General features: G+C 39.8%; 1 protein-coding gene across 2 annotated transcripts in view; it reads left to right on the top strand.

Moving 5' to 3' along the window:
* Nucleotides 1-17,923, top strand: part of zfc3h1 (zinc finger C3H1-type containing) — a 65,129-nt gene extending 47,206 nt beyond the window's left edge. The window contains exons 21-35 of one of the 2 annotated variants that reach the window (XR_013498723.1): nt 1,586-1,772; nt 3,946-4,132; nt 4,621-4,812; nt 8,358-8,598; nt 8,690-8,795; nt 8,989-9,187; nt 10,322-10,416; nt 12,471-12,577; nt 12,843-12,947; nt 13,080-13,245; nt 15,168-15,268; nt 15,423-15,524; nt 16,026-16,068; nt 16,662-16,724; nt 16,942-17,923. Coding sequence is in view for 1 of the 2 variants with exons in the window: in XM_078219743.1 (XP_078075869.1) it covers nt 1,586-1,772; nt 3,946-4,132; nt 4,621-4,812; nt 8,358-8,598; nt 8,690-8,795; nt 8,989-9,187; nt 10,322-10,416; nt 12,467-12,577; nt 12,843-12,947; nt 13,080-13,245; nt 15,168-15,268; nt 15,423-15,524; nt 16,026-16,068; nt 16,662-16,724; nt 16,942-17,073 (2,030 nt within the window). In the remaining variant the exon portion in view is untranslated. Of the gene's footprint in view, nt 1-1,585; nt 1,773-3,945; nt 4,133-4,620; nt 4,813-8,357; nt 8,599-8,689; nt 8,796-8,988; nt 9,188-10,321; nt 10,417-12,466; nt 12,578-12,842; nt 12,948-13,079; nt 13,246-15,167; nt 15,269-15,422; nt 15,525-16,025; nt 16,069-16,661; nt 16,725-16,941 lie in introns of both variants that reach the window. The other variant, XM_078219743.1, reaches the window with a different exon arrangement.
* The last annotated feature ends 8,356 nt before the right edge of the window (nt 17,924-26,279 follow it).

The raw sequence follows: 26,279 nt of genomic DNA, 5'->3' as shown, positions 1-26,279 counted from the left end.
CATCAATAAATCTTTTCCTTAGCAACAATTCAAATAAACAACCTTTAACATACACCTGGTATTAACTCTTGAGAATCTCATGCTGGTACTTCTAATTATTTTGCCAGACCTGGGACAGGATTTGAAAATGGCTGCATTTAATCTGGCAAACTGAAGTATGCAAAGTGCACTTAAATTCAGGAGCTTAGAACTTGCATTTGTATAGCATTTTCATGACCTCAGGATGTCCTATAGAACTTCAGAACCAATGAAGCCATTCTGTAGCCATTGTTTTAATGCAAGAAACGGAGTAGGTTGTGCAGTAATTGATGACATAACAGTACGATGAAATTTGTGCTGAATGATCTCTGGGCTGAAGGTAACCACTGTTTTGTTTCCTGATCACCTGGCCCTTTTGACTAAATCAAAGATGCTCCTTCAAAGTAGTATGTCCATAAATAAAAAAAAATTGAATTAATGTGAAAATTTGTCGGAGGGAATTTCATTGTGGGTCCTTCTTAAAATGTTTAATGTTTGGTACTTTTGAAGAAAAAATTCCTACCTCTTTCCTTAATGCCAACAGCACTCTTAGCTTTTTAATGTTGCCTACACTGATCTTAGTCTTTAACCAGATGGTTCATGTTCTTTTAAAATTGTTCTAATGTTAAAGCTGCATCATTATATGTGCATCTGGGAGTGCATGGTAGCCATTGTGCATCCTATTTCTCCAAGTGCCTTATCTTACCAGACTTTGGAGCACAAATTGACTGTTCATTTACAGCTTCATCTTGCTGAATTTTTTTAAAGCTAAAGAAAATAATTTCCTTCCAGCTGTGATGTTTGGTAAATCCTTTAGAATTCTCAAAGCTTTCATTAGTGTTAAGAGTTTGGGCAGCTCTGATGCTTAGATCTCTGTTAGACTTCAACCAGATATGACAACTTTTAACCAGATATGGCAAGTGATTTCTTCTGCTTATCTGCTTGCAAAACAGGAAACGTTAGGAGTTATCTAATGATATCATGCAACAAATCTCGTCCCTCCAACAACAAAAAGCCCTTCAGTATTACAACCAAACTTGACCAACGATGTCTTGCCAACAAGCTTGAAAACAGAAAACCGTACCTTTGTTCAAAATACTCAAGCCTGACAAATGCACACAGCACTAAGCAAGCTGATGCAAAGAACAATAAAAAGTCAACTAAAAATCATTCACCTACAGCATTATCAAAGTTGATGGTGATCTGATGGCATAATGTTAGTCTGTTAATACACAAGTGGCAGGATATGGCTGTGAGTTGCACTAAATTAAAGTAAATTTGTGGCAACGTGAGAAGCCTTTTTGATCGGGTTAGCTGGAGTCTATTTTGGGGTTTGACTGAACTGGTGCCTCAACCAGGAATATGGGTGGAAAAAAGATGGTGGTGTGTTTGGGACAATATGATATTTCTGAAACTGCATATGTAACATGCAATAGTTTTTAAATGACGTTATCACATAAAATCAATCATTTTCATGAGAGTATTTTCTTAAATGCTCAGTTCCTCCACTTTGGATCTCTACTTTTCCTGTGGAACCAAAAACCAAATAATATCTTTTATGTTTCAGCCAAGTCTGTGGAACATCCATGGTCTGGGTCTCAAGTTTTGGACGCAGTTATTACCCCAGACGACGTTCGGTATTTTACAGCAGAGACTGATGACATTGCCAATCTAGAAACTAGCGTGATGGAGAATCCCCAAGATGTACAGCTTTGGATTAAGCTTGCGTACAAATACATGAATCAAAAGGAAGGGTGTGTGCTTTTTAGTTATTTCCTGAACTGATTTGAATGAAATGGTGACTTTAATACGTTAACATTTAATTATCTTGATTAATTCATTTAGTAAATCATTCTGTTGCAGCAGAGTAAAATAAACATTTCAAATAAGTTGTTGTGCTATCAAAGAATTTAGTCCTTATTCAGTAACTTGCAATGGAAATTTAAGTTGGCTTGGACAAAATTTGGTGATTATATAGTGCATTAGTGTACTCTTCATAGTTTTCAGGTAAAACAAATGCTTAAAATAACCCCATTGGTTTAGTTATATCAAATAGTGTTAGAACCTTTTCAATTTGTATATGGGTCAGCTATGCAGAGATACCAAGAAGCCTTGACAAACTTGGCAGGCTATTTTTGCACAAAGTTTTGTAGATCAAAAATATTGAATAGAAGCATCACTGTTTTATTTGTAAATTGTTTTTATTGTATCTTTTTTACAAAAAAATTGAGTTACTGTTGCAATTTAGATTAGATCTGTTACTTTATAAAAGATTCACTTAAATTGTTTTCACTTTGTACTGAGTTAAGGCTACTCGAGTACATAAGCACTAAAATTAGTGATACTTGATTATGCTTACCAGTTACAACTTAACTGCACAAAGGTTTTCTGTTTTGTATCTACTTTTTATTGGGAATGAGATATTTGAATCTAGGACTCTGTTAAATCAGGAAGTCCTGCCACCCGGAGCTATGACTGTGTAAACACTGCCTAAACCACTTTTAAAGGAACTGCACGTACCATAATTAAAAATATAAGGTGTATTTTGAGCATGCAGGATCTTGCAGTCATTTTTAAAAACAAATGAATATTTTTGTGATACTTGGCTTGTGTTTTAGCTGTTACACATGTGATAGAAGCCAAATTTTATGGAGTTAATATGGAGCCATCTATGGAGCATTTTAGCAGTACTTTTTTAGTTTCCCTCCTTGAGGCCTCCAGTGTGGTTGTGATTCCATCTTCAACTTTTTCTCTCTTGCATCCTCAATGATTCATGTTAGGATATAGTTCTGCAGGAGCTGACAATTTTCCAGTATTTCAACCAAGGATCCTTTTTTGTGACTCTAGGATCATAGAATCCTTACAGTGCAGAAGGGGGCCATTTGGCCCATCGAGTCTGACCCAATATTTGACAGAGCATCCCACTCAGGCTTTAATGTCAGAACCCTACATATTTACCCCGTTAATCCCCCTAGCCTACACATCTTTGGACACGAGGGCAATTTAGCATGGCTAATTCACCTAACCTGCACATCTTTGGACTGTTGGGAGGAAACTGAAGCACCTGGAGGAAACCCACGCAGACATGAGAATGTGCGTGGAGTTTGCACAGTCACCCAAAGCCAGAATTGAACCTGGATGCCTGGCGCTGTGAGGCAACAGTGCTAACCACTGTGCCACTGCGCTGTCGCACCCTCTCTGTGCCACTTTTCTTCGTGCTGTATGCCAATGGCATCCCACCTAGAAGTTGTTTCGTTCAGGATCTAATCAGTTACTCAACAATAGTTAGTACTCAGATTGCTGTTAAAACTCCAGTTACACTTCATTAAGCAAGGCTTAAACTAACATCCCAGCAATATGAGCTGTAAAGGGAAGTGCGGAGTCTGTGGTGAAGCAGTGAATGACATTCCACTGCTTCAGAGTTTCCACATTTTTGTGCCGAATCCTGAAGTGGTCAGATTCAGGGGGGCAATGATGGCAAATGTAAACAGTTCACCATCAAAACCCTGAAAAATTGTTTTGAATTCCCTAACTTAACGTTGGATCGTTACTATTCATCAGAACCTGCCACCAAATTACTTACTGTTGTGACTTCTTTAAAATCGTCATTTAGACATTTTTTTTGTCAGTAGGTGGCACTAATGCATTTTGTTTTAGAAAGTTTCACCTAGATGTGGGGGTGTGCAGTGTAAAAAGATTTTTCTTTGCATCTTACCCCATCCGAGCCAGAGGAGGAAAAAATCATGCCCTTTCCTCATAGAAAAGTGTCCTATGCTGCCTGGCATCTTTCCTTTTCTAATAAATGAATCGCGTTCGCATGTGATAATCATGGGGACAGTGCCTGCATTCTCACCCTTGATGGTAAAATTTGTATTGGAGGAACTCATTTTTAGCGGCTTTACAAATAATTTAATTCCTTTCTTTTAGGACTCCAACAGAATGTTTAGATGCTGCTTTGAATGCTTTAGCTCGAGCGCTTGAAATTAACCGAGCAAATCCTGAAATTTGGTGCCATTATCTCAACTTGTTTTCAAAACGAGGTACAAAAGAAGAGGTTCAAGAAATGTGCGAGACAGCTGTGCAGTATGCTTCTACAAATGTAGTTTGGTGGACTGTAAGTATTTCAAAATTGCCTGAATGTTTGCGTATTAAAAGTGCCAGATACAAACTTCATTTATTATGGTTGCTGTGTAACATAATTTCTCATTTCCTACAAGTGTCAGCTTGGTTTAACAGTAATACACTTTTCGAGTTCCACATCAAGACATAAGCACATATTCTACAGTGTTGTGCAAGTCCTGTGTTGTTGGAAGTGCCATTTTTCAGTTAAATACCTGTCTCTCTATATTATATGTAAATGATCTCATTAGCACTTAGAAGATGAGCAGGGAAGATTCCCCCAATGTTCGAGCCAAAATTTTAACACTCAGCTGTCAAATCATTTTTGATGTGTCGGTTGTTTTATTGCTGTTTGTCTGTGATGTAGCTGCAGTGTTTCCTTACTAAAGACTGGCTGGATTCCAGCAGTAATTCAGTGACTGAAGCATTTCGGAAATTCAGAGAATAGATGTTTCTTTAGAATCATGTTTTTTTTAATTGCAGTACTTAATGCTGGAGAACTCCTTCGATGGAAAAGACTACGTATGTGGCCGAATTGTGCAATTCCTAATGGAAAGAATAGAAAAATCTGAAAAATCGGAAATTCTGTCTTTTCAACTACTGCAATCCCTGCTTTTCTGGGTGCAACTAAGTCTCTTTACTGGAAGGCAGCAGAATGCACTGGCTATTTTTCAGGTTTGTATTTTGGAATTTGTTTATAACTTTGAAATTAAATGTTCTGGTACACTGAAGTTGGCAGGGCAAGTTGAGAAGACACTTGGGGATCCTTGACTTAGTTTTTGGCGGCACAGGGTACAAAAGCAAGGAGGTTATGCTAAGGTTTTGAAAAAGACTGGTTAGGCCTCAGTTGGAATATTGTGTTCAATTCTGAGCACCACACTTTAGGAAAGATGTCAAGACCTTGGGAGAAGACGAGGAAGAGATATGCTCAAGCGGTGCCTGTGATGACTAACTTCAATTAACTGGAGAAACTGAGATTGTTCTCTTTACTCCAGAGAAGGCTCAAAGCAGGTTTGATGGAGATGTTCGAAATGATGACTAGAAACTATTCCGGAAGGCCTTTAACCAGAAGCCATAGATTTAAGTTGATTAGCAAAGGAACCAGGTGCAATTTAGGTATAATTCTTTTACCTAGTAATTTGTAGTGATTGAAAGTGCACAGTTTGAAAGCATGGTGGAAGGAGATTCAATAATAATGTTCAAATGCAAGTAACTGGATAAGTACTTGAAGGGATAAAAGCTGCTGAGCCATGGAAAGAGGGCAGGGGACTGAGACTGGTTGCCTAGCTTTACTAAAGAGCCAGCATAAACAGGGTGGACTGAATGGCAGCCTCAATGTTGTAACATTCTATAATTTTGGAACGTAAGAGATACCTTTTTGATTAACCTGTTGAAAAAGGCTGCTGAGTTTCTTTCATTCAATAAACTGGCCTGAAGTTTGAAATTGTCCAAATTTCCAGTTATTTCTTAGTTTTGTTTTCCATTTGGCCTCTTTGAATTTAATGGGCCAGGGAGTTGCAAAAGGTGTTCTTTGGAGTGTTGCCTCATTGGTGATAAAATTGAAAATCAAAATCCCGAGATCCTTTTTTTGGGACAGAATTAGGCTCTGCTGACCTTTGTCCAACCCAACGGAGTAGAATTATAGTGTGGCATACTTTGAGTTTGCCTTAACTGTTCTCTAGTTTGGCAGTGCTGGTTAGCCTGGTAAGAATGTCTTATATTCAATTTACTGCCCATACTATCTGGTAGTTGTTAATAGCACGGCTGAGAAGTGTAGGAACTCCCTGGTGATCTAAACTGAACATTGTGTGCTCTCTAATATTTTGACAAATGGACTGAAAATAATTTGGTAAGATGAGGCCTGACGTGAATTGGGTTAGTTTCAAGTGAACCACTTTTTGTAATACCAATTTGGACTAACTTGCTGAACTTTCTAAGTGTGTCTTTGTCCTTTTCTCCATGTTTACAGGAAGTAAGAGGGCTGCTGTTCCAATTACTTCCTCATTCAGAGACTCGCTTCTGTAGTCCCTTCAATAAAACTGTCTTCCTTAAAGTGTGGGCTTCGAGAAACTATTCTTTGCTGTTGTTGAAATAAATGCAGCCAATCCTGACAGTCTCTTAGATGAGTCAGTTGACTCATATTTGTTTAGTCAGAAGTGCTTGGTGAGCAGTAATATTCCCCAAACTGGTCTGTCTAGCCATCTGCCTGGCTCATTAACAAATCACCTTTGTCTCAGCAGCAGCAACAAATGACTGTTTAAAAAGAAAAATGAATTTAAAGCTGTGATTCATTTCCAAATCCTTTGTGGAAAACTGGCCACTTGTTCCAGATTGTTCATGTGAATGTTAAAGAATCTGTGGTGCTATTTGAAGAGGAATTGGGAATTGTCCTAATGTCCTGACCAGCGTTCTTCTTGAGCAAAGCCACCAAAAATAGATTAATTGGCCACTTCAGTTCTTTCAATGAAATATTGCTGGATTTAAAAAGGCTCCCATGTACATAAGTGGCAATTCAATGGGCATTGGGTATGAAGTACCTTCAGTTACATAAGGTCCTAGTTCCCTTTTATATTCTTGGGTACTCTTGCATTTTACTAATAAGATGGTAAGGAGCATGATGCCTTTATTTAAAGTTACACAGTTTACATGGGACATACAGCACAGAAATAAGCCCAACCATTTGAGCTTCCTCCCATCTTTTCTCCTCTAAATCTACTATCTATTCCCTCCAAAAATAAAACCTGGTGCTTGATTTGCTTTTTTATGGCCTTGCTAACCTGTAATGGAACTTTCAGTGATTGGTGTATTTGTACTGCGGGATCCCTTTTGTTCCTAAACTTAACCAAACTTGCACTTTTCAAATAATAACTGATCTCCCTACTAAAAGGTACGAACTCACATTTATCTGTTGCACTTCATTTACCAATTATTTGCCCATTCTGCAAATGTCCTGTAATTTGTTGCAGTCCTAAGTCCTAACTAATTCACCCACCCCAACAAATTTGACGCCAGTTGCAAATTTAGCAATTGTGATTTCAATTCCAAAGTCTAAATTATTAATGTAAATTGTAAACGGCAGTGGTCCCAGCACCAATACTTTTGGAACACTACTTGCCACCTTCTGCCATTCAGGCTAACTACCCTTTATTCCCACTCTGCTTGAAGCCAGCCAGCAATCTATTCTGCCGCTCGTCCCAGATTTATTTAATAGTCTGGTCTATTTATGGGGTACTTAATCAGAAGCCGCCTGAAGATCTACTGTATTGCCATTACCTACTCTGTTACCAGCTCAAAACATTCAAAGTTATTTGAGCAAGATTTTACCATCTGAAATCCATGCTGACCATTCATTGTTATTACATTTCTCATTTCTGAATGTTTTCCTTGTACTAGTACTTGTCGGCATGGTGTTGACTTTATAATTGGTCCTGCTGTCCCTAGCTAAGAAAGATGAAGATGTGGCCATGAGCCTTTTCTCAACTGCTGTTCAGTTGCTTGAGTTGTCCGTAGGTATGTGCTGACTGGGCCAAGGCCAAGATGCTTGTGGAATTAAGTAGATATAACCATAAAGCTGTATTTGTTTGTGTCCCAATGCTAGCGGGAGCACTTCCTGCATGTGCACAGAGTCGGTTGTACTGAGAGAGAGATCCTTTTGTGTCTCATTTTATCATTTGCAACTAGACAGGCATCCTGAATTAAGTTTTGAAATGCAACTGAAACCTGGTATTAGGAGTAAATTAAAACAGAATCATTTTAGGATTAACTGTTCCCCAAAATTGCCAGTCATTATTAAAACTCATCAGAAATGCATCAGAGTATTGCTTTTCTTCAAAAGGACATTTTGCAGATGCTGTCAAATTATTATTATTATGCCTTCTCTTTTACAAGTATTGACTGAAAATTTGGATACTGCCCATTCTAGCCTGATGTCTAAATCTGTTCAAACTTGCTGCCTGTTCCTTCCCAATTATGACTTCTCTTCCAAAATTAATATTTTGAATACCGTTTACATATTTTACTAAAATTCAAGATACTTTGACAAGTTGACTCTAGTCTTGAACGTTAATTTTGTCAATAGTCACAATTATTTGAGAGTTATGCCGATGTAAGAATGGTTTGCTTCCCATCCTGAGTTTTCCATCAGAGTTTTGTCATGGCTAATGCAAGTTGAATGCATAAATTAGGACGTTGCATCCATATTTTTGATCTCTGTTTTACAGAATGCCTTGAAGAGTTCAGATGGTAACAAAAGTGTGGCAGGCTATTTAAGTACAAATGACTGCTGCCTGGCTTGGTTAGCCTATATTCACCTCATTGAATTCAACAGTCTCCCTTGCCAATTCTTCGATCCAGCAGTAGCCATTCCATCCAAGCTTGTGATGAAGGAACCATTTCTCATCCCTTGGCAAACATCAAAAGATATAAAGACGCATCCTGACACATTACTTGCACTATTTGAAGGTGAAGTTGATGAGTTTTATATCTTTCACTTGTGTTAAATTGTAAGTCATAGTTTCAGTTAATTCATGATTTTGTTTTTCAATTTGTTCAGATGCTGTCCAAGCATGTTCAGAAAACTGCTCTTCAATGAAGGAGAGGATTACAATCTGTCTCCCAGTTTATAGAAATATGATTTTAGCACAGAAGCTAATGGGAAGGTACGGTTACTTAAACCTCTTAAATAGCATTGAAGTTTTAATGGAGCATTGTTTCAGAACCCAGATTGGTGGTCGTAATGTTTAACTTTGGTATTTTAGAGTTTTTCTACTTATTTGGAGAATCTTTGGGTTTTTTGGAACTAGTTAACAGATTTTAATGTTTTAGTAAGATGTCTGGACTTCTATCTTTCAGGTGGGAAGCTGCTGAAAACCTTTGCAAGACACTGCTCCAGTCCTGCCCGGTTGTACACCAACTTACTGAAGCTCTAGCTGACCTCTATTTGGAGAGAAAGCAGATCGATGATGCTGCAAATGTGTGGCTTTTTGCATTTAGAAGGAGTCCCCATAATGCTCAATTATTCTATTATGCACTCAAGTTCTTTATTTCAGTGGTGTGTATTTATATTTTTTGATATTCCTTTCCTCTCAGTTAGTGAATACATTCCAAGATTGACAGATTCCACAGGCTGCATCTGGTCTTTTACCAAATGTTTTACTTTGGGGAACTTTTTTATGCACAAGTTTTTTGCTAGTCACCTTGGAAGGGGGAAAAAAAGTATTATCCTCTCCATTCCCTATGTATTTCCCTCCTCCTCAATGATTTGCTAAACAAATTAAGCATTCAGGATCATAAGAAATAGGAGCAGGCGTAAGCCATTATGGCCCATCAAGCTTGTTTGGCCATATAGTAAGATCCTGGCTGATTTGTGCTCTTAACTCCCCTTTCCTGCCTGTCCCACCTAACTCCTGACTTGTTAATAAAATTGAGAAAACATTAATAGAGCAAATCTGATTCTCTATCTTCAAACCTACAGTTTAAAAAGCTATTTCGTCACCTTTTTTGCACTACCAATGTTGAACAATCCATAAAACACAAACTTTGAAATTTCATTAGGATTTTTAGGGTATAGTAGCCTAATTGTTGGATTACTGGACTAGCACCCTGGAGATTCAATTCAACAAATCTGACTTGTGGGAAAAGACCACAAAAGCTGCCAGATTGTCATTAAGATCTATTTGGTTTACTAATGTCCTTCAGGGAAGGGAACATGTTATCCCTGACTTCTCTGGTCGACATGTGACTCCAACCTCGCCTTATGCTGACCTTCAAAGTTCTGAGTGATGAATATTGCCTTGCCAGTGTTGCCTACATCTCAAGAACTAAACATAAATACTGGAAATAACACAGCAAGGAGAAATGACATGTTAATGATGCACCAAATATATGAACTTACCTTTTCTCTTTATACTTGACTGACCTGCATATTTTCTGCATTTTCTAAATTTATTTCATCTTTTCCAGTATTGGCGCTTTTTCTGTCCTGTTGGAGGAGCTAGTTTCAATGGGCTGGGTGGCTTTTTCTCATCTTAAATATTGAAAGATGTTTGGCGAAGATAAATAATCAAGTACCAATTGTCTTTAGCTGTATTTTGTATTGAACTTATGAAGTTATTTCATGTAAATGAAGTAAACATGGCATACAAACTTCAGCATAAAAAGTCATTTTGTTGTTCATTCCTTGCAGAAAAACCAAGACATCATTCCTGTTTTATTTCAAGAATTTATTGACTCCTTCTTTGAAGGGGATGCCCCTAAATGCCACCCTACAAATACTTTACGGTAAGGTTAGGTCCCAGTGCCTAGAAAAGCCTTGTCTTTTAAGAACAAACTTTGTAAGTTGCTAATTCGGTAAACTATTTGCCTTGAACTTGCATTCTGTATTTAGGGAAATTAGCTCGCATAAGCTACATTTGCTGGTAGTAAGGAGTAAAGGGTTCCATAAGTGTGACCTCTGCTTCCAAAAGTCTCTTTCACACTGTGGTTTATTCCAGGATTGAGAAGCAGATCTATTAACTGTTGGCTATGACTTTTTCAGTGACCACAGCCAGGCTCAAGGAAACTGCTATGTTATTGATGCACACATGTTGAAGTAGATTATTTGTTATTGATGCCACCAGATACCCTTTCCATCTTCGTTGATGAATGCGTTCATGCCTTGTACAAATTTCATAATGTTATCCAAATTGGGAGAACTAATACTGACTTCAATCTTTCATGCAATGTGATCTTCATTTTATGCCTGTGTGGTTCTTTTACCTCATACTGGCATTAGCAGGGTAAATGCATGGGGTTGTGGAAAAAGGGTCTGGGTAGGATTATTGTCGGTGCAGGCTCATCAGGCCTAATGGCCTCCTGCATTGTAGGGATTCTATGATTCTATTTCATTGTTGACAGTAAAATGGAAGTTTTTATTTCCTGTGCTGTTAATCTTTAATTCTTAAATTTAGATTTCAAATTTCTACTCCCAAAAGTCCTTGGCATCAAATAACAAGATAATGGCTACAGGCCCATGGGGGTATCCTGTCAGTTAGCCTCACTCATCTATATTTATCCATCCAGAATTGTCATGTATGGTGGCACAGTGGTTAGCACTGCTGCCTCACAGCACCAGGGACCTGCGTTTGATTCCCAGCTTGGGTGACTTTGTTTGAATTTGCACGTTCTCCCCTTGTCTGAGAGTGCTTCCCCTGGGTGCTTTGGTTTCCTCCCACAGTCCAAAGATGTGCAGGTTAGGTGGATTGTCCATGCTAAATTGCGCCTTAGTGTCTCAAGAAGTGTAGATTGGGGGATTAGCCATGGTAAATGCGTAGGGTTACAGGGACAGGCCGGGGGATGCCCTTGGGTAAGATGCTCTTTCGGAGAATCAGTACAGACTCAATGGGCCAAATGGCCGCGTCCTACACTATGGGGATTCTATGATCTATGAAGGATCTTTGTCCTTTAAATGTAGTTTGAGATCTTTCTAGTTGCGTGACTCTCGTGCATTTTCAAATCCTGTTTTTGTATCTAACTCCATTGTAGACTTTTTAAGATGTAGGTTTTCAAAACAGGGGTCCCAGAGCTTGTCCTATTTGTATCTGAGTTTTTTGTACATGTTGCCTTGAGTGCACATTTTCTCTCCAGATTATTTGTGTTCCTTTTTGAAGCTAACAATGTCAAAAGTCAGGACAAGGTGCCACCAAGGAATGCTTCAATATTACAGGCACCTTTACCCTTTTAATATAGGAAGTCCATTGGTAATTTTCCATTTTTTCTAAACTTGAAATAATTTTTTGTAAAAACAAATTGTATGAAAACGCAATCACACCGTTTTTAAACGGGCATACTTTTATGCTGCACAAAGTTATAAATTAATTGTATGTTTAAGATATTCATAGTTGATTTTCTAAAGTTAGACATGTTAAACAGTCTGAGAATGCTTATGGAAAGTAGAGTTCCCTTGATACTAGGGAGGGAGGTGTTGTGATATTCTACTGCACCATTTCTGATATTCTGTATGAGATGCACACACCTTTGATACCTGTTTGATGCTATTTTTTCCCAATTATTTTTGTCTGTTTTTGTTCAGGACCTGGAGAACTGGGTGTGATTCAAAGCATTTTTCTTAGTATTGAACCTAAAGTGAATTTTATTGCTCCAGTTATTCAGCTACTGAGTATGTTTAACAGTAAAAATCATTGATTTGAAGACTTCTTGGGATAAGACAGACATCTGGAAATTATTTTGCACAAGTTTCATTTTGCTGCTCTTGCACTTTGGTTGTGCTTGTATAGTTGGAAGAGATGCTTTTAAAATGTGTCATGTTTGAAGTTTTTTGTTCTTTCATCAGTCAGCTCCTGAATTACCCCATGCCTTATGACTTCAGAGCATCTTCGTGCAAGGAACTGTTGAATGGGGAACTGCTGAACACACAGATCCCCTACCTGTGGCTAATCTTTTGGTAAGAAGCCCTACTGAGTGGGTTGTTCTTGAGCAAAATATATGCCTGATAGTAATGCCTGTCCTTGACAAGGCTCAAAACCATTTAAGCTAATAAATGTAAAATCATAAATGTGAAGAAAAATAGACGCCTATACTTTGAACTTGAATAAAAATATAGCAAGAGACATTACCATTAAATGAGCAATCCTGTCGATTAGCAGCTAATGCCAATCTTAAATAGTCTCCTTCATTCTTTTCATGTTTTTCCTTCATAAATATAACAGCTTGTGGCAGTCCATTAATGCAAGCACAAGAGAAGCTGTGGACACATTTGAAGCAGCTCTGGGTACGGTTATGCAGAATGATGTAGTGCAGCAAATCTGGATGGAGTAAGTAGAACATGCAAAAACAAAATTCATCTTAATCGGATTAATAGAAACTGATTTATCTCTGGAACTAATGTCTTCATTATCAACTTTTCTGTTCAGCACAATAACAAAAAATGGGTGTTTTCTCTGCAGTTATCTTGTTTTTACCAGTAGCCAACTTGTTGGAACCAAGAACAAGATCAAAGACTTTAAATTGTTTACGGACCTGGTGCATAGATGCTTAGTTACTGTCCCCACCAGAATGCCTATACCATTCAGCTCTGCCAATTATTGGAGCAACTATGAGTTTCATAATCAGGTAATAGACTTTGACTTTGTTTCTAGTTTCCAATAGCTATAGTTGCATAGGAAAGCTATGTGTAGGCCTCCCTGTCTAAGCACAAGTTCTATTTTGTTAAGTTGATTTTCTTTTTGTTTTCCTGTTGGTTAAAGCTGTGTTAGATAGAGCCATGGGATTGTTGTAGGCTTTATTTCCCTACTTATTATGAATTGGCTGATTGTAGTCCGCGTGGTGGTAGGGGAGGGGGAAATTTGGGTTTGTGCTGTTAATTGTTATCCAACTATCTTGACAGTTGTATATGGTTGGGGTAGGCTTAAGCTTAGCTATGATGCTCCCAAAATTGGTTATGTCACTTGCTATCTGGACTCGCATGAAGAATGGCCACTTGCATATGTCACGGGTGGTGACTTACTTTAGAAACAAATCAGTAAAGATTTAATTCTGGAGGGAAGAAAGTTGGTGAAAAGGGGGACATTTAATATATTGCTGCAGTGGCGTGGCTATAGATTTTATGCTCAAGTCCTCCTGACTCTTACAGGAATGCTATCAACTGAGCCAAATGGAAACTCCACTATTGCATCCTTCATAAAGATGTCTCTAGTTACCTGCTCCAAACTGCCTGCATCTTTATGTTGGTTTTAAGAAATGGCAAGCATTCCACAGATGGTGCGGTGGCATAGTGGTTAGCATTGCTGCCTCACAGCGCCAGGCACCCGGGTTCAACTCCGGCCTTGGGTCACTGTCTGCGTGTAGTTTGCATGTTCTTCCTGTCTCACTGCGTGAGTTCGCTCCGGGTGCTCCGGTTTCCTCCCACAGTCCAAAGATGCACAAATTAGGTTGATTGGCCATGCTAAATTGCCCTTCGTGTCAGGCGGGCTAGCAGGGCAAATATATGGGTTATGGGGACTTGGGTGGAATTGCTGTCGGTGCAGGCTCGATGGACCAAATGGCCGCCTCCTGCATTGTTGGGATTCTATGATCTGGCACACAAATGTCTGTACTGACTAGACGATGTGCATCACTCTCCTCTCCTCTTGTGCCAAAACTATGTAACACAGATCAACATGAACAGTAAAGGCAACCTTAGCTTAATTTATTGAGTATTTCCTGGAGTAGTCAGCCAAACTCTGTTTAAGGCTAACACAAAATATGACTTGCGGTGAAGCATCAGCAAGGATTCAGGTAGCTACATTCGTAACTGCAACCTCTCACTAGATCAGTATCTTCAGAATCAAAAGAGCACAGCTAGTTTTATATATTATCACAATGTTTGCACCTCGAAAAAGCCTGGTATGGGGAAAATTGCATTGGGCAGTAATCTTACGTGGGTGAATGTTGTCGTCATTTTGCACATTAAATAGCTCCTGCAAACAGCAACTACATTTTTTCCCCCGATTTTGGATGAGGAAGCATGTTGATCAAGAGATGGAGAGAACTCCCTACCCTTTTTGAATAACACTGAAATTTGAGACGTCCACACATTTTCAGATTTTTAACATCCATCAGATGGGATTTCAATTTAATATCTCTCATCTAAAGGGCAGCACTGGTGAAATTCAACACACCGTATGGAGGGGTCCACATATGATATGGGGTCCACATCTTCACAACACGCACCTGTTCCATTTTCTGTGTTTGGGAACTGGTGTTGTCACCCATGGCAAGCCTTTTGGTAAAGACACCAATATCTTTTTGCCAGTGATTTCCATTAGCATACTTATTTTCAGATTCACTCGGGCTTGATAAGGCTGTGCTCAGGATGCTTTTCATTGGGGCCAAATGTGAGTCTTGCTAAAAGTAGGGTTTTTGAAGTAATTACCATATACTTATCCTTTGGCTTAGTTAATTATGCGGTTAAAGGTTTTAAGCGGTTTTGACATGGTAATTTCTTTGGAAGAATTATTTAATTTGAAGATTAACTGAACTTAACTATTTTGTAGGTGGTTTCCTTTTATCTAAGTTGCCTCCCTCAATCGCAGCACTGCAGAGCCTTGGAGAGATTCCCTACCTTCATGCCAACTAATGTTGGTCTAGCACTAAGGTAACATTGGAAATAATTTGAATTCCTCCGATGCAAAAGTCTTGTGTTGCAAGTTGGTTGTCTTTTGTGTTGATGTGCTGTTTGCTGAAAATGACTAAGTGATTCATAATGAACGTGTTGGTTTCAGTTTGCTTGTTTTTATTTCTTGCTGCAGAATATTGGAGCAGGAGTGGAAGGAGGGTAATATCCAGCACCTCAAACTACAGTTGAATATGTTTACACATTCTCTGCCAATCTGTTTGCCAATTTGGAAAATGTAATAGTGTTTTTATTCTTACTATTTTATTACTAATTCGTAGAATGATTTTTAACAGCTGCTGAAATCTATTTTGGTTTGCATTAGTCTATTTTTTCTGGATTTGAATTGAGATAGTTGCTTAAAAAGTCATGGTAAAGTATTTGACGTTTACTTGCTGCAAGACCTACCTCAATTGTGAAGCCATTTAAGTCTGAAGTTTGGCTTTGGGTCACCCAGAGTTCAGTTGAACACTTGAAAGTCAACTTTTGTTTAGTGTGAGTGTTATTAGCTGGGCAATGGAGCGATTGTACCTGGTGGAAATATATCCCCAGGTCAGGTGCAGCATGGCCCAAGTCTAAAGCTCCCTCAATGCTGTTACAACACTAGCTGTTACTGTGAATCTTAGTGTACTCTCTTGCACTGTGTCTATTAATATATTTTGATGCTTTCTGACTTTTAATATAACAGCCAAAAGCCTTAAAATGTTACTAACCTTTTCTTTGTTTCTCTTTGCATCAGAGCCATAGCCGTTGAAAGCATGTTGAAGGACCACCAAAATGAGGTAAGTGCATGTGTTCCACATTTTATGCTCCTACGCAGGAACATATTCTAACGCTCCGCTTTTTGAGGAAATTGGCAAAAAATCCATTTTGCGTTTAGTTCCACTGAGCTTCATCAGATTATAGTAAATCTGCTTTTCTTTAACAGATTACAGTCTGGTCAATTCCATCTGGCAACCTGTTTACAAAAAAAAAGATTTTGATTTTCAAATCTGTTTAGCATGATTTTGGTCAGATGATGGTAATGTTACCAACTCTAGCTCTTTGCTGCAAGAACACTAGATAGGAGCAAAGGTGCACCATACAGCCTTTTCAACCTGGTCTGCTGTTTAGTACAGTCATTGCTGATCTTGGGTTTCAACTCCAATTTTCTGCCTGCTTCCCATGCTCCTCTGCCTTTGGATGCAGTACTGTATACTTTTAGTTGTTCTTCTGGTTTTCAAAGCTTTGCTGTCTGACTTACTGAAAGTGCACTGTCTCCATCAATCGCCTCTACATTAATAATTGCAGCTGTTGTAGCAGTTCTGTACTCTTGTTTCCCATGAATTTGTGGTCCACACATAAGTGCTCCCACTTGCTATTTGCTATTTTTCAGGTTCGCCAGCTTTACCAACGAGCTCTTCAGAAGTTACCCCTTTGTGCAACGCTCTGGAAAGATGTAAAGTTTCCCATTACGTTTTCCTTTGATTTTGACTTTTCATATTTTAGATTTTTATACAGCAATGATTTTTAGGTATTTGAGAAGCAGTATTTTGAGTTCTAACTTGCAAAAGAGATAATGCAGATCATTGTTTTAAAAGCAACCATTTCCAGTGACAAGGTAATATTGAATCGGTGGCTAGGTCTTACCTAAATGCTTCCCCTATCTCTTTCAGCAACTCTTGTTTGAAGCTTCAGAAGGAGGTAAAACTGATAATCTCAGAAAACTAGTTACCAGGTGCCAGGAGATTGGCGTCAGCTTAGATGAGCTCTTAAATTTAAGCCCTTCCCAGAACAGAGGGCAGTGATTACAGAGCGTAAAAAATCTATCCTCACCCCCCTACGTTCAAGACTTGGCTGGGTCTGTAGCTGATGTCTGCAAATGCAGGCAGTAATCAGTGGAGATGCACATGCCCCCATACCGCTTTCTTCACTACGTGGTCAAAATATCTCGGAGCCTACGAACCAGTGGCCCAAAACACGATCAATGAACTCCTCCTACTTGGCCTCTGGGCCCTGTCAGATTCTCGTAACATCACGTCCGTAAGTATGGTACCTCAGAATGATGAATGCTTTTTATTTTTTAAATGTCGTGTGTCTTTAGTCTTTATGCAAACTGATGCATGTAAAGTTGGCTAAAATTAGTGCAGTTCTATGCACGTGAATAAGGCAGTTTCAATTTTTTGTTTTCCCTTTTCTTTCCCCCTCCCTTTGTTAAACTTCTGTTGAGATTTTTTTATTACAGGTTCAAAAGCAGCAGGTTTCAAAGAAAAAGTGTTATTGCCATGGTAGAGAGTCCAAAGTGACTGCTTGCCAGGTGAAGATTCCAGGAAGGGTTGCATAATACCCTTTCTTATGTTCAGTGTGGTGGACTTGCTGCTGCAGAGACTCTTTGTTTTATGTATTAACATACTTGAAGACAAAATCTACTGCAGTGGAAAAGTTGGAACACTAAAATTTATGCATGCCAGTGCATCAGTTCTTGAGGCTGGTCAAAATTTATGTGCAATCTTGTTTTGTGAGAATTTATTTATTTTATGGTTTAAACAAAACTTGAAGAGTGACAAGTATTTGACAAATAAACTTTTGTACTAAATACTTTGTAAGTATTCTTATACAATGTGTTTATATTTGATTATTTTCAATACATGCTTTATCAAAGAAGATGAGTGTCTCTTTTTTAAGTATCTCGCAGTGACAGTCGCACACATTAAAGTCAGAGGTAGAAAATATGCAATGATAGAAATCATAGAATCCCTACAGCGCAGGAGGAGGCCATTTGGCCCATCAAGCCTGCACCGACGACAATCCCACCCAGGGTCTTGTCCCAGTAGCCCCATATATTTACCCTCCTAATCCCCCTAACACTAAGGGGCAATTTAGCATGGCCAATCAACCTATCCCGCACATCTTTGGACTGTGGGAGGAAACCCATGCAGACATGGGGAGGATGTGCAAACTCCTCGCACACGGCTTATCGGCACAGAAATTCTCTTACATTTTATTGCAAATTGATAATGTTATCAGATAAAGCTCTTCACACCCATAAGACATATAGAAAACACTCCCACAGCCAGTCATTTAGGAAGGTAAACGTGGCCAATTTTCAACCAGCAAACTCTTAACAACAACAATGAGCTAAGTGTATAGTTAATCTGATTTTCTTGTGATTGAGGCATAAAGATTAGCGAGACATTGCTTTTTGAATTAGATTTACACTGCATTTTTCAATCTAAAGACACCCTTTACAGCGAATGAAGTACGTTTGAAGCATCTTCACTGATATAGGAAACATGATGTGGAGATGCCGGCGTTGGACTGGGGTGAACACAGTAAGATTTGCTACCAAATAAACCTGTTGGACTTTAACCTGGTGTTATTAAAACTCTTACTATGTAGGAAACATGGCAGCAAAGTTATGTAAAGCAAGATCCCACAGCAACAATATGGTAATAACCACATGATCTGCTTTATTGACATTGTTGAGAAGTAGCTATTGGCCAGTACACCAGGAGAACACACCTAGTCTTAAAATAGGTCTGTGACGTCATTTAAGTCCACCTGAAGTGACGGACAGGGTCTCAGTCTTGTCTGAAAGAAGGCACCTCTGACTGTTTCCCCCTCTACTGGAGTGTCAGGCTAAATTTGGTATGCTTCTGAAATGGGACCTGAAACCACAGCCTTCTGACACCAGCATGAGTGCTACCAGAACTGGCATGAGATTCGTGCAATGGGATATTTTGTATAGCTGTTGTGCTCACACTTTTGTGTCTCATTCAAGTGACACAAATGGAGTGCTCCATTGGTGCTGAAGTGACATCCTAGATTGTGTTCTACCATTTAGACACTACCACTGAGCTAAACTCTTGGTTTGGTATCATACTACTGCTTCATGAATATCTAATTTTGATTCTAAGGCAAATTACTATCAGTTAACACCAATTGAACGTAAGGCTGTTGTGAAAATTTGGTTCAAGAGTCATAGTCATTACAGCATGGAAAGAGGCCATTGGCCCATCAAGAAAATGTCAGCTCAGTAGTGCAATCTAGTCAGTCCCATTCTTCTGTTGTAGCCCTGCAAGTTTATCCTCCCACCCCCACCGGTGTCCATCCAACTTATTTTGTGTCTCAAATCATAGATCACCTCCGGTTGCACCACCTTCATAGGCTGCAAGTTCCAGGTTATTGCCACTTCATAAAAAGAGTCCCCTCCCTCCCCAACCACATCACTAGCCCAAAGCCTTATGTTTGTGTACTATCAGCTAATGGGAAGAGCTTTGTTTTGTTTGCTTCATCTAAACCATTTATATCTTGTTAATCACTTTTGACCCTTCGCTCCAAGAAGAACAAATCCAGCCCTTCTATTCTAACCTTGCAACAAAAAAGTTTAAAATTTATTAGTCACAAGCAGGCTTACGTTAACACTGCAATTAAGTTACTGTGAAATTCCCCTAGTCGCCACAGCCTGGCGCCTGTTCGGGTCAATGCACCTAATCAGCACGTCTTTCAGACTGTGGGGGAAACCGGAGCACCCGAAAGAAACCCATGCAGACATGGGGAGAATGTGTAAACTCCACACAGTGACCCAAGCTGGGAATTGAACCCAGGTCCCTGACGCTGCGAGGCAGCAGTGCTGACCACTGTGCTGCACTTCAACCCTGGAACCATTCTGGCAAAGCTCCTCTGCACCCGCTCCAGGACTCTGAAACTTCCAGAACAGGATGTAATACCCTAGTTGGAACCTTTATAAAGATTCAGCATACCATCCTGCTTTTATACTCAGTATATCTATTTATGAAGCCCAAGATTTGATTTGATTAATTATTGTCATGTGTTAGTATACAGTGAAAAGTATTGTTTCTTGTGCGCTATACAGACAAAACATACCATTCATCGAGAAGGAAAAGAGAGTGCAGAATGTAGTGTTACAGTCATAGCTAGGATGTAGAGAAAGATTAATTTAATGTGAGGTGGGCCCATTCAAAAGTCTGATGGCAGTAGGGAAGAGTTGGTTGCTATGTGTCCTCAGACTTTTGTATCTTTTTCCTGATGGAAGAAGGCGAGAGAGAGTATGCCCGGGGCATGTGAGGTCCTTAATTATGCTGGCTGCTTTTCCGAGGCAGCGGGAAGTGTGGAGAGTGTCAGTGAGTGGGAGGCTGGTTTGAGTAATGGACTAGGCTTCGTTCACGACCCTTTGTAGCATCTTGCGGTCTTGTTCCGAGCAGGAGCCATTCCAAGCTGTGATACAGCCAGAAAGAATGCTTTCTCTGATGCATCTGTAAAAGTTGGTGAGAGTCGTAGCGGACATGCCAAATTTCCTTCAGCTTTTGAGAAAGTAGAGGCGTCGGTGGGCTTTCTTAACGATAGTGTCAGCATGGAGGGAACAGGACAAGTTGGTAAGATTCCCATGTGCTTTGTAATTCCTTTCTCTCTGTCCTGCTGCCTTCAATGATCTATATACATGAACCCTCCCAAGTTCCCGTGCACCCTGTAGAACTGTATCATTAAGTTCACCTTATCCCTGTTTATTGAAAGGCATTTGGGGAAAATCCAATGATTGCTATTCTGAACCATTTATTGTTCCGACGGGTGGAAATGTTTCTTTAAGCCCTGCGTCTTGTCTTTGGATGGAGTTGACTGGTCTATAACAAACCTTTCTCGTGCTTCTTAACCACTGAGTGGGAAATGTCTAAAAATGGCATGTGGTGATTTTTCTGTACCTTGCTGCACAGCCTAGTTGAAATTCAAAATTTGCCGTATGATTAATTCAAGTGTCACATCATGTGCTTGCCAAGGTTCAATACAGATTTTATAAATACTGTTAATCGTTCATTGCTATAATGTTGAAATGATTAAGTGCCCACATTTGCAAATTTCTGTTTCCTTTTTGCTGCTGCACCTATGCAACGTGACATTTTTTAGTGTTCGTTGTTAAACAGCTTGATTCCTTATCATTGGAATTATGTTTGGAGGTGGTGTTTATTGGCCATTAAATTAAGTGTTTAACAGCAAGAATGTCAATCTTGCCAAATAACCTTGGTATATTTTGTAGCTAATTCAAGAGCCCGTGGGCATTAGTCTAGAAATAGGTGAACTTCCCACACTACTTGTATTGGGTACAATGCAACTGTAATGGGAGAATTTTTGAGATTGAAGTGTGGAGAGTAACTTGAAAGGTTCATGTACGTAGATCTTTGAAGGCAGCAGGACAGAGAAAGGAATTAGCAAAGCATATGGAATCTTCGGTTTCATAAATAGAGGTATTGAGTATAAAAGCAAGGACGGTATGCTGAACCTTTGTAAAGGTTCCAACTAGAGAAATTATATTACTGCATACTCAATGCATTCCACACTTAACAACAGTTGTTTCTTAAAACCATCACATTTGGCCAATGTAATGTGTTCCATATGGACTGAAGACTGGCCAGTGATACATTGCTGAGGTGTGCCTGGCCACTAGTTAATATTAGGCAGATTTTGCTCTCAGTAATGGTGAATGGCTGTCACATTGATAAGCTGGTCACAGACTTTGAGCTCTGGGTGGCAACTTGCATTCACCTGGCTAGCCTTGGGATCTCTGAGAGTAACCAACAGCATGCCACCTGAGCCAATCAGATTGAAGAATCCTCAACCATGCAGAGTCTAAACCAAGAAGTATAAAATAGAATGTAAAATCGGGCACAGGGAGTGCAATAGAAAGGGGAAGCAAAATGTGATTGAGGCAATTCCAAGAAAGTGCTAAAATCACTTGCTTAAAGTTTTCAACCATAAACCCTGATAGAATGAAACTGCGCACAAATGGAATTATTTTTTCGGGACCAACGGGTTTGTTCAGCAATATTGAACAATGCTCAATATTTATAGGGAGTCCCTATTAGTGCACAGCTGACAAGTGCAGCCCCTGATCCCTATTGGATTTTTTTCTGTCACATTCCCAGGTCACTGCAGCCTGTTCATCTTTATCCATGTTTCCTCCTCCATCTTGCTATTCTGCTTTAACCTTTGTTACATCGTCGGGGTCTCGTATCTTCTATCTTATTGTTTTATATTATCACTTCTGTCACTTTTAATCATCACTTTAGGCATCGTAATTTTTTTTGTTTTGGTATTTGTGGCCATTTTTTCCCTCTCTTTTTTACTCTGTTCCTCTTTCATGGGAATCCTAGGATCCCTACAGTGCAGAAGGAGGCCATTCGGCCCATTGAGCCTGCACCAATGACAATCCCACCCAGGCCCTATCCCCATAACCCCACGTATTTACCCTGCTAATCCCACCAACACCAAGGGGCAATTTAGCATAGCCAATCAACCTAACCCGCACATCTTTGGACTGTTGGAGGAAACAGTGACATCCAGAGGAAACCCACGCAGACACGGAGAGAATGTGCAAACTCCACACAGTCACCCGAGGCTGGAATTGAAGCCTGGTCCCTGGCGCTGAGAGGCAGCAGCACTAACCACTGTGCCACCATGCCGCCCAGCTGCTGGTCTGTAGTAATATCTGTTTTTGACAAAGGGATCTGTGGTCTGAAATGTTAACCATTTTTCCTTTCTCTTGCCACTCCAGCCTGACCTGTGTTTTCAAGATTTTCAATTTTTGTTTCAATTCCTTCCTAACATTACATTTACATTCTTCGAGATGTGTATTCCATTTAAGTGTACGTCCATTTTTAGTGTACTGTACTGAAGTTACATAGATTACGTTATAGTCAGTGAAATTATATAGAATAAATCTGAAGTGTGATATCAGATTGTGACCATAATGATTTGCCAATTTGCAGCTAGGTCAGTAAAATAAAATGTAATGGGAAGCACATCTGTGATAGTGTAGCAATGGTGATTATATTCACAGTTTCCATTTACACAGTGGTAGGTATAACTAGAAGCCAAGATAGCACATAACCAGATCATCAAGTTCCAGAAATGTTTAACATCCAGCGAAATCAAAAGTAAGAATATTGAAGCATGAATTTCCAGCCAGAAAATCAGTCAGTGACCAAAGAGATTGAGTGCTTAATACCTTGTTGCTAAAAGAACTAAATTTAAGAAATTCTATAAATAGTTCGGTTGTGTCAGAACCAATACTGTTGCAAAGGCATCATCATTTCCCAATTTCTCTTTTCCGAAGGTTGCCAACTAAATGCTGTAGTATAATTTTACAGCCATTAACAGTCCTCTGGTCCTTCGCTCAGGTAGGCAGTAATCGTATGTTGGCAGACACATATGATCCTGGATCATCAGCCAAAACTGCAGAACATTTTTATATGTAGAGCATTTCATCATTGAGACATTGGGAGATGGAATTTCTGGATGCGTTTCAAAAAGAATTCTAAACAGCGAAGAAAAAAATACATCATTTTTTTAAGACCAATATATAACAGAAAGTTGTACAAAAAGATTGCATTTTAGTATCGAAAAGATATATTCTGCTTATGCTACCGTCTGCTACTATGATGCTCAAGATTTTGTCTGTTGGGACTGTTTTGATTGGTCTCTTTAAGAGATGCATCTGTAGCTGGGTTTTATTTGTTGGGCAATGCCTGACGTGCAAACACATGCACGTGGAGGACTGGAGCACACAACCCACCTGTCGCAGCCACCACCAGCAGCGAGGAGAAGATGGTTTGGAGGAAAGAAGTGGTGTCGGGTAAGAGGAGTCCAGCGACAGTTGTCCTGGCTGGAGGCAGAGTTTCTGAGAGGGCTGGAATGGGAGGGATTAAAGGAATAAGATGGGGATGACCCGGGAGGATTGTGACAGGAGGGGTCAAGTGATGACATTGGTTAATTGTGACAAAATGGCAGGGGCAATTATTTGATGAAACCTATTATTTGAAATGCAAACATTTTAGGTTGCCGGGTGAATTACAAGAATACAGCAACATTGGCTATCAATGAAGATGATAATTAACTCCAGTAGGCATGCCATTGCACAAACTTTAAGACTCCAGGAAGCAACAGAAACAACTTGGCCGGAATTTTCTGGCCTTTCAGACCCTACTGCTGCTGTAAGCGGGGATGGAGAATTTGGCACTCGGCCATATCTCTGTTCACTGCAGCGGGAATGGCCAGAAAATTCTGTCCAAGGACTTTGTTGTTGCTCAAGTTTGATAGTTGGGGAAACTTTCCAACAATAGAAGCTGAAATAATAAACTGATTTCAAGGAAATAGTGTTTATTCCTCGAATAATATTGATCCCCTGCCTTTCCCTTTGGGGGGGGGGGGGAAGAGGGGCAGTTCCCAATTATATTTTCATATTCTATGACTATAAAGAAGTCACCAAAGCCCGATTCCTGGCAGAATTTGTATTTCTAGTCCTCGGTCTGTTTTTACACAGCTTTATGTAGCTTTTTCCACGGAAGTTTTCATTCATCAAATCTTTGATGAAAGAATAACGAGAAATTCTGTACTTAAAGAATCCTTGAAGGTGACGTCACAGGTGGAGAAGGTGGTGAAGAAGGCATATGGCATGCTTGCCTTTATAGGACGGGGCATAGAGTATAAAAGTTGGGGTCTGATGTTGCAGATGTATAGAACATTGGTTCGGCCGCATTTGGAATACTGCGTCCAGATCTGGTCGCCACACTACCAGAAGGACGTGGAGGCTTTGGAGAGAGTACAGAGGAGGTTTACCAGGATGTTACCTGGTATGGAGGGGCTTAGTTATGAGGAGAGATTGGGTAAACTGGGGTTGTTCTCCCTGGAAAGACTGAGGATGAGGGGAGACTTAATAGAGGTGTATAAAATTATGAAAGGCATAGATAGGGTGAACGGTGGGAAGCTTTTCCCCAGGTCGGTGGTGAAGTTCACGAGAGGTCATCGGTTCAAGGTGAAGTGGGGGAGGTTTAACACAGATATCAGAAGGACATATTTTACACAGAGGGTGGTGGGGGCCTGGAATGCGCTGCCAGGCAAGGTGGTGGAGGCGGACACACTGGGAACGTTTAAGACTTAGCCATATGAACGGAGTGGGAATGGAGGGATACAAAAGAATGGTCTAGTTTGGACCAGGGAGTGGCACGGGCTTGGAGGGCCAAAGGGCCTGTTCCTGTGCTGTATTGTTCTTTGTTCCTGTGCAATAAAGATACTAAATTGAAGGCAAATGTATTGTGGATTTCTGCTGGTATTCAACTATAAAGTTTGTATCTAAAGCCTTATGCTGTGATCACTTCTCAGATACTTCTCAGATAGAGGATTGCAAATATTACATTCTTGTTCAAAAAGTGGTTAGGATCTGGAATGCACTGCCTGAAAATGTGGTGGAGGCAAATCCAGTTTTGGCTTTCGAGCGGGACTTGGATATTTATCTGAAAAGAAATGATTTGCAGAACGAGGGGAAATGGCAGGAGAGTGCAGCTAGCTGAGTTGCTTTAACAGAGAACTGGCAAGAACACAACCTCCTGTGCTGTAACCATTCTATGATTTGGTTGTGATTGTTCTTATTGTTCCCCCTCTGATACTTTACCCAACTCATTTTCAAGAACCAGCAATGCCTTTTTCCTTGTTGGGATGGAAACATTGATTTAGAAAATTTTCCTGAATGTCCAGAAGCCCCTTCCTTTACATTCAGTCTGCATTAGGATAAAGTCCTCAATAATTGTGTTTTTGCACCCTTCTAATTTCCGTGCAATTTTGTTTCTCTATATCTTGTGTGCACAGTAAGAAGTCTCACGACACCAGGTTAAAGTCCAACAGGTTTATTCTGTATCACAAGCTTTCGGAGCGCTGCTCCTTCATCAGGTGAGTGGAGAGTTGGGTTCACAAATGGGGCATATACAGACACAGACTCAATTGCAAGATAATGGTTGGAATATGAGTCTTTACAGGTATAGATAGTGTGTGTGGAGAGAGGGATAATCACAGGTTAAAGAGGTGTGAATTGTCTCAAGCCAGGACCGTTAGTAGGATTTTGCAAGGCCAGGCCAAATGGGGGTTGCAAAGACTTCTTACTGTGCCCACCCCAGCCCTCCGTTGGCATCTCCACATTATATTTTGTGTGATATGAAATGTTAAAGCT

The sequence above is a fragment of the Mustelus asterias genome, chromosome 9, assembly GCF_964213995.1.
Source record: "Mustelus asterias chromosome 9, sMusAst1.hap1.1, whole genome shotgun sequence".
Taxonomy (NCBI): Eukaryota; Metazoa; Chordata; class Chondrichthyes; order Carcharhiniformes; family Triakidae; genus Mustelus; species Mustelus asterias.
Note: the sequence above shows the minus strand (reverse complement) of the source record. Positions and strands in the feature narration are given on the sequence as shown.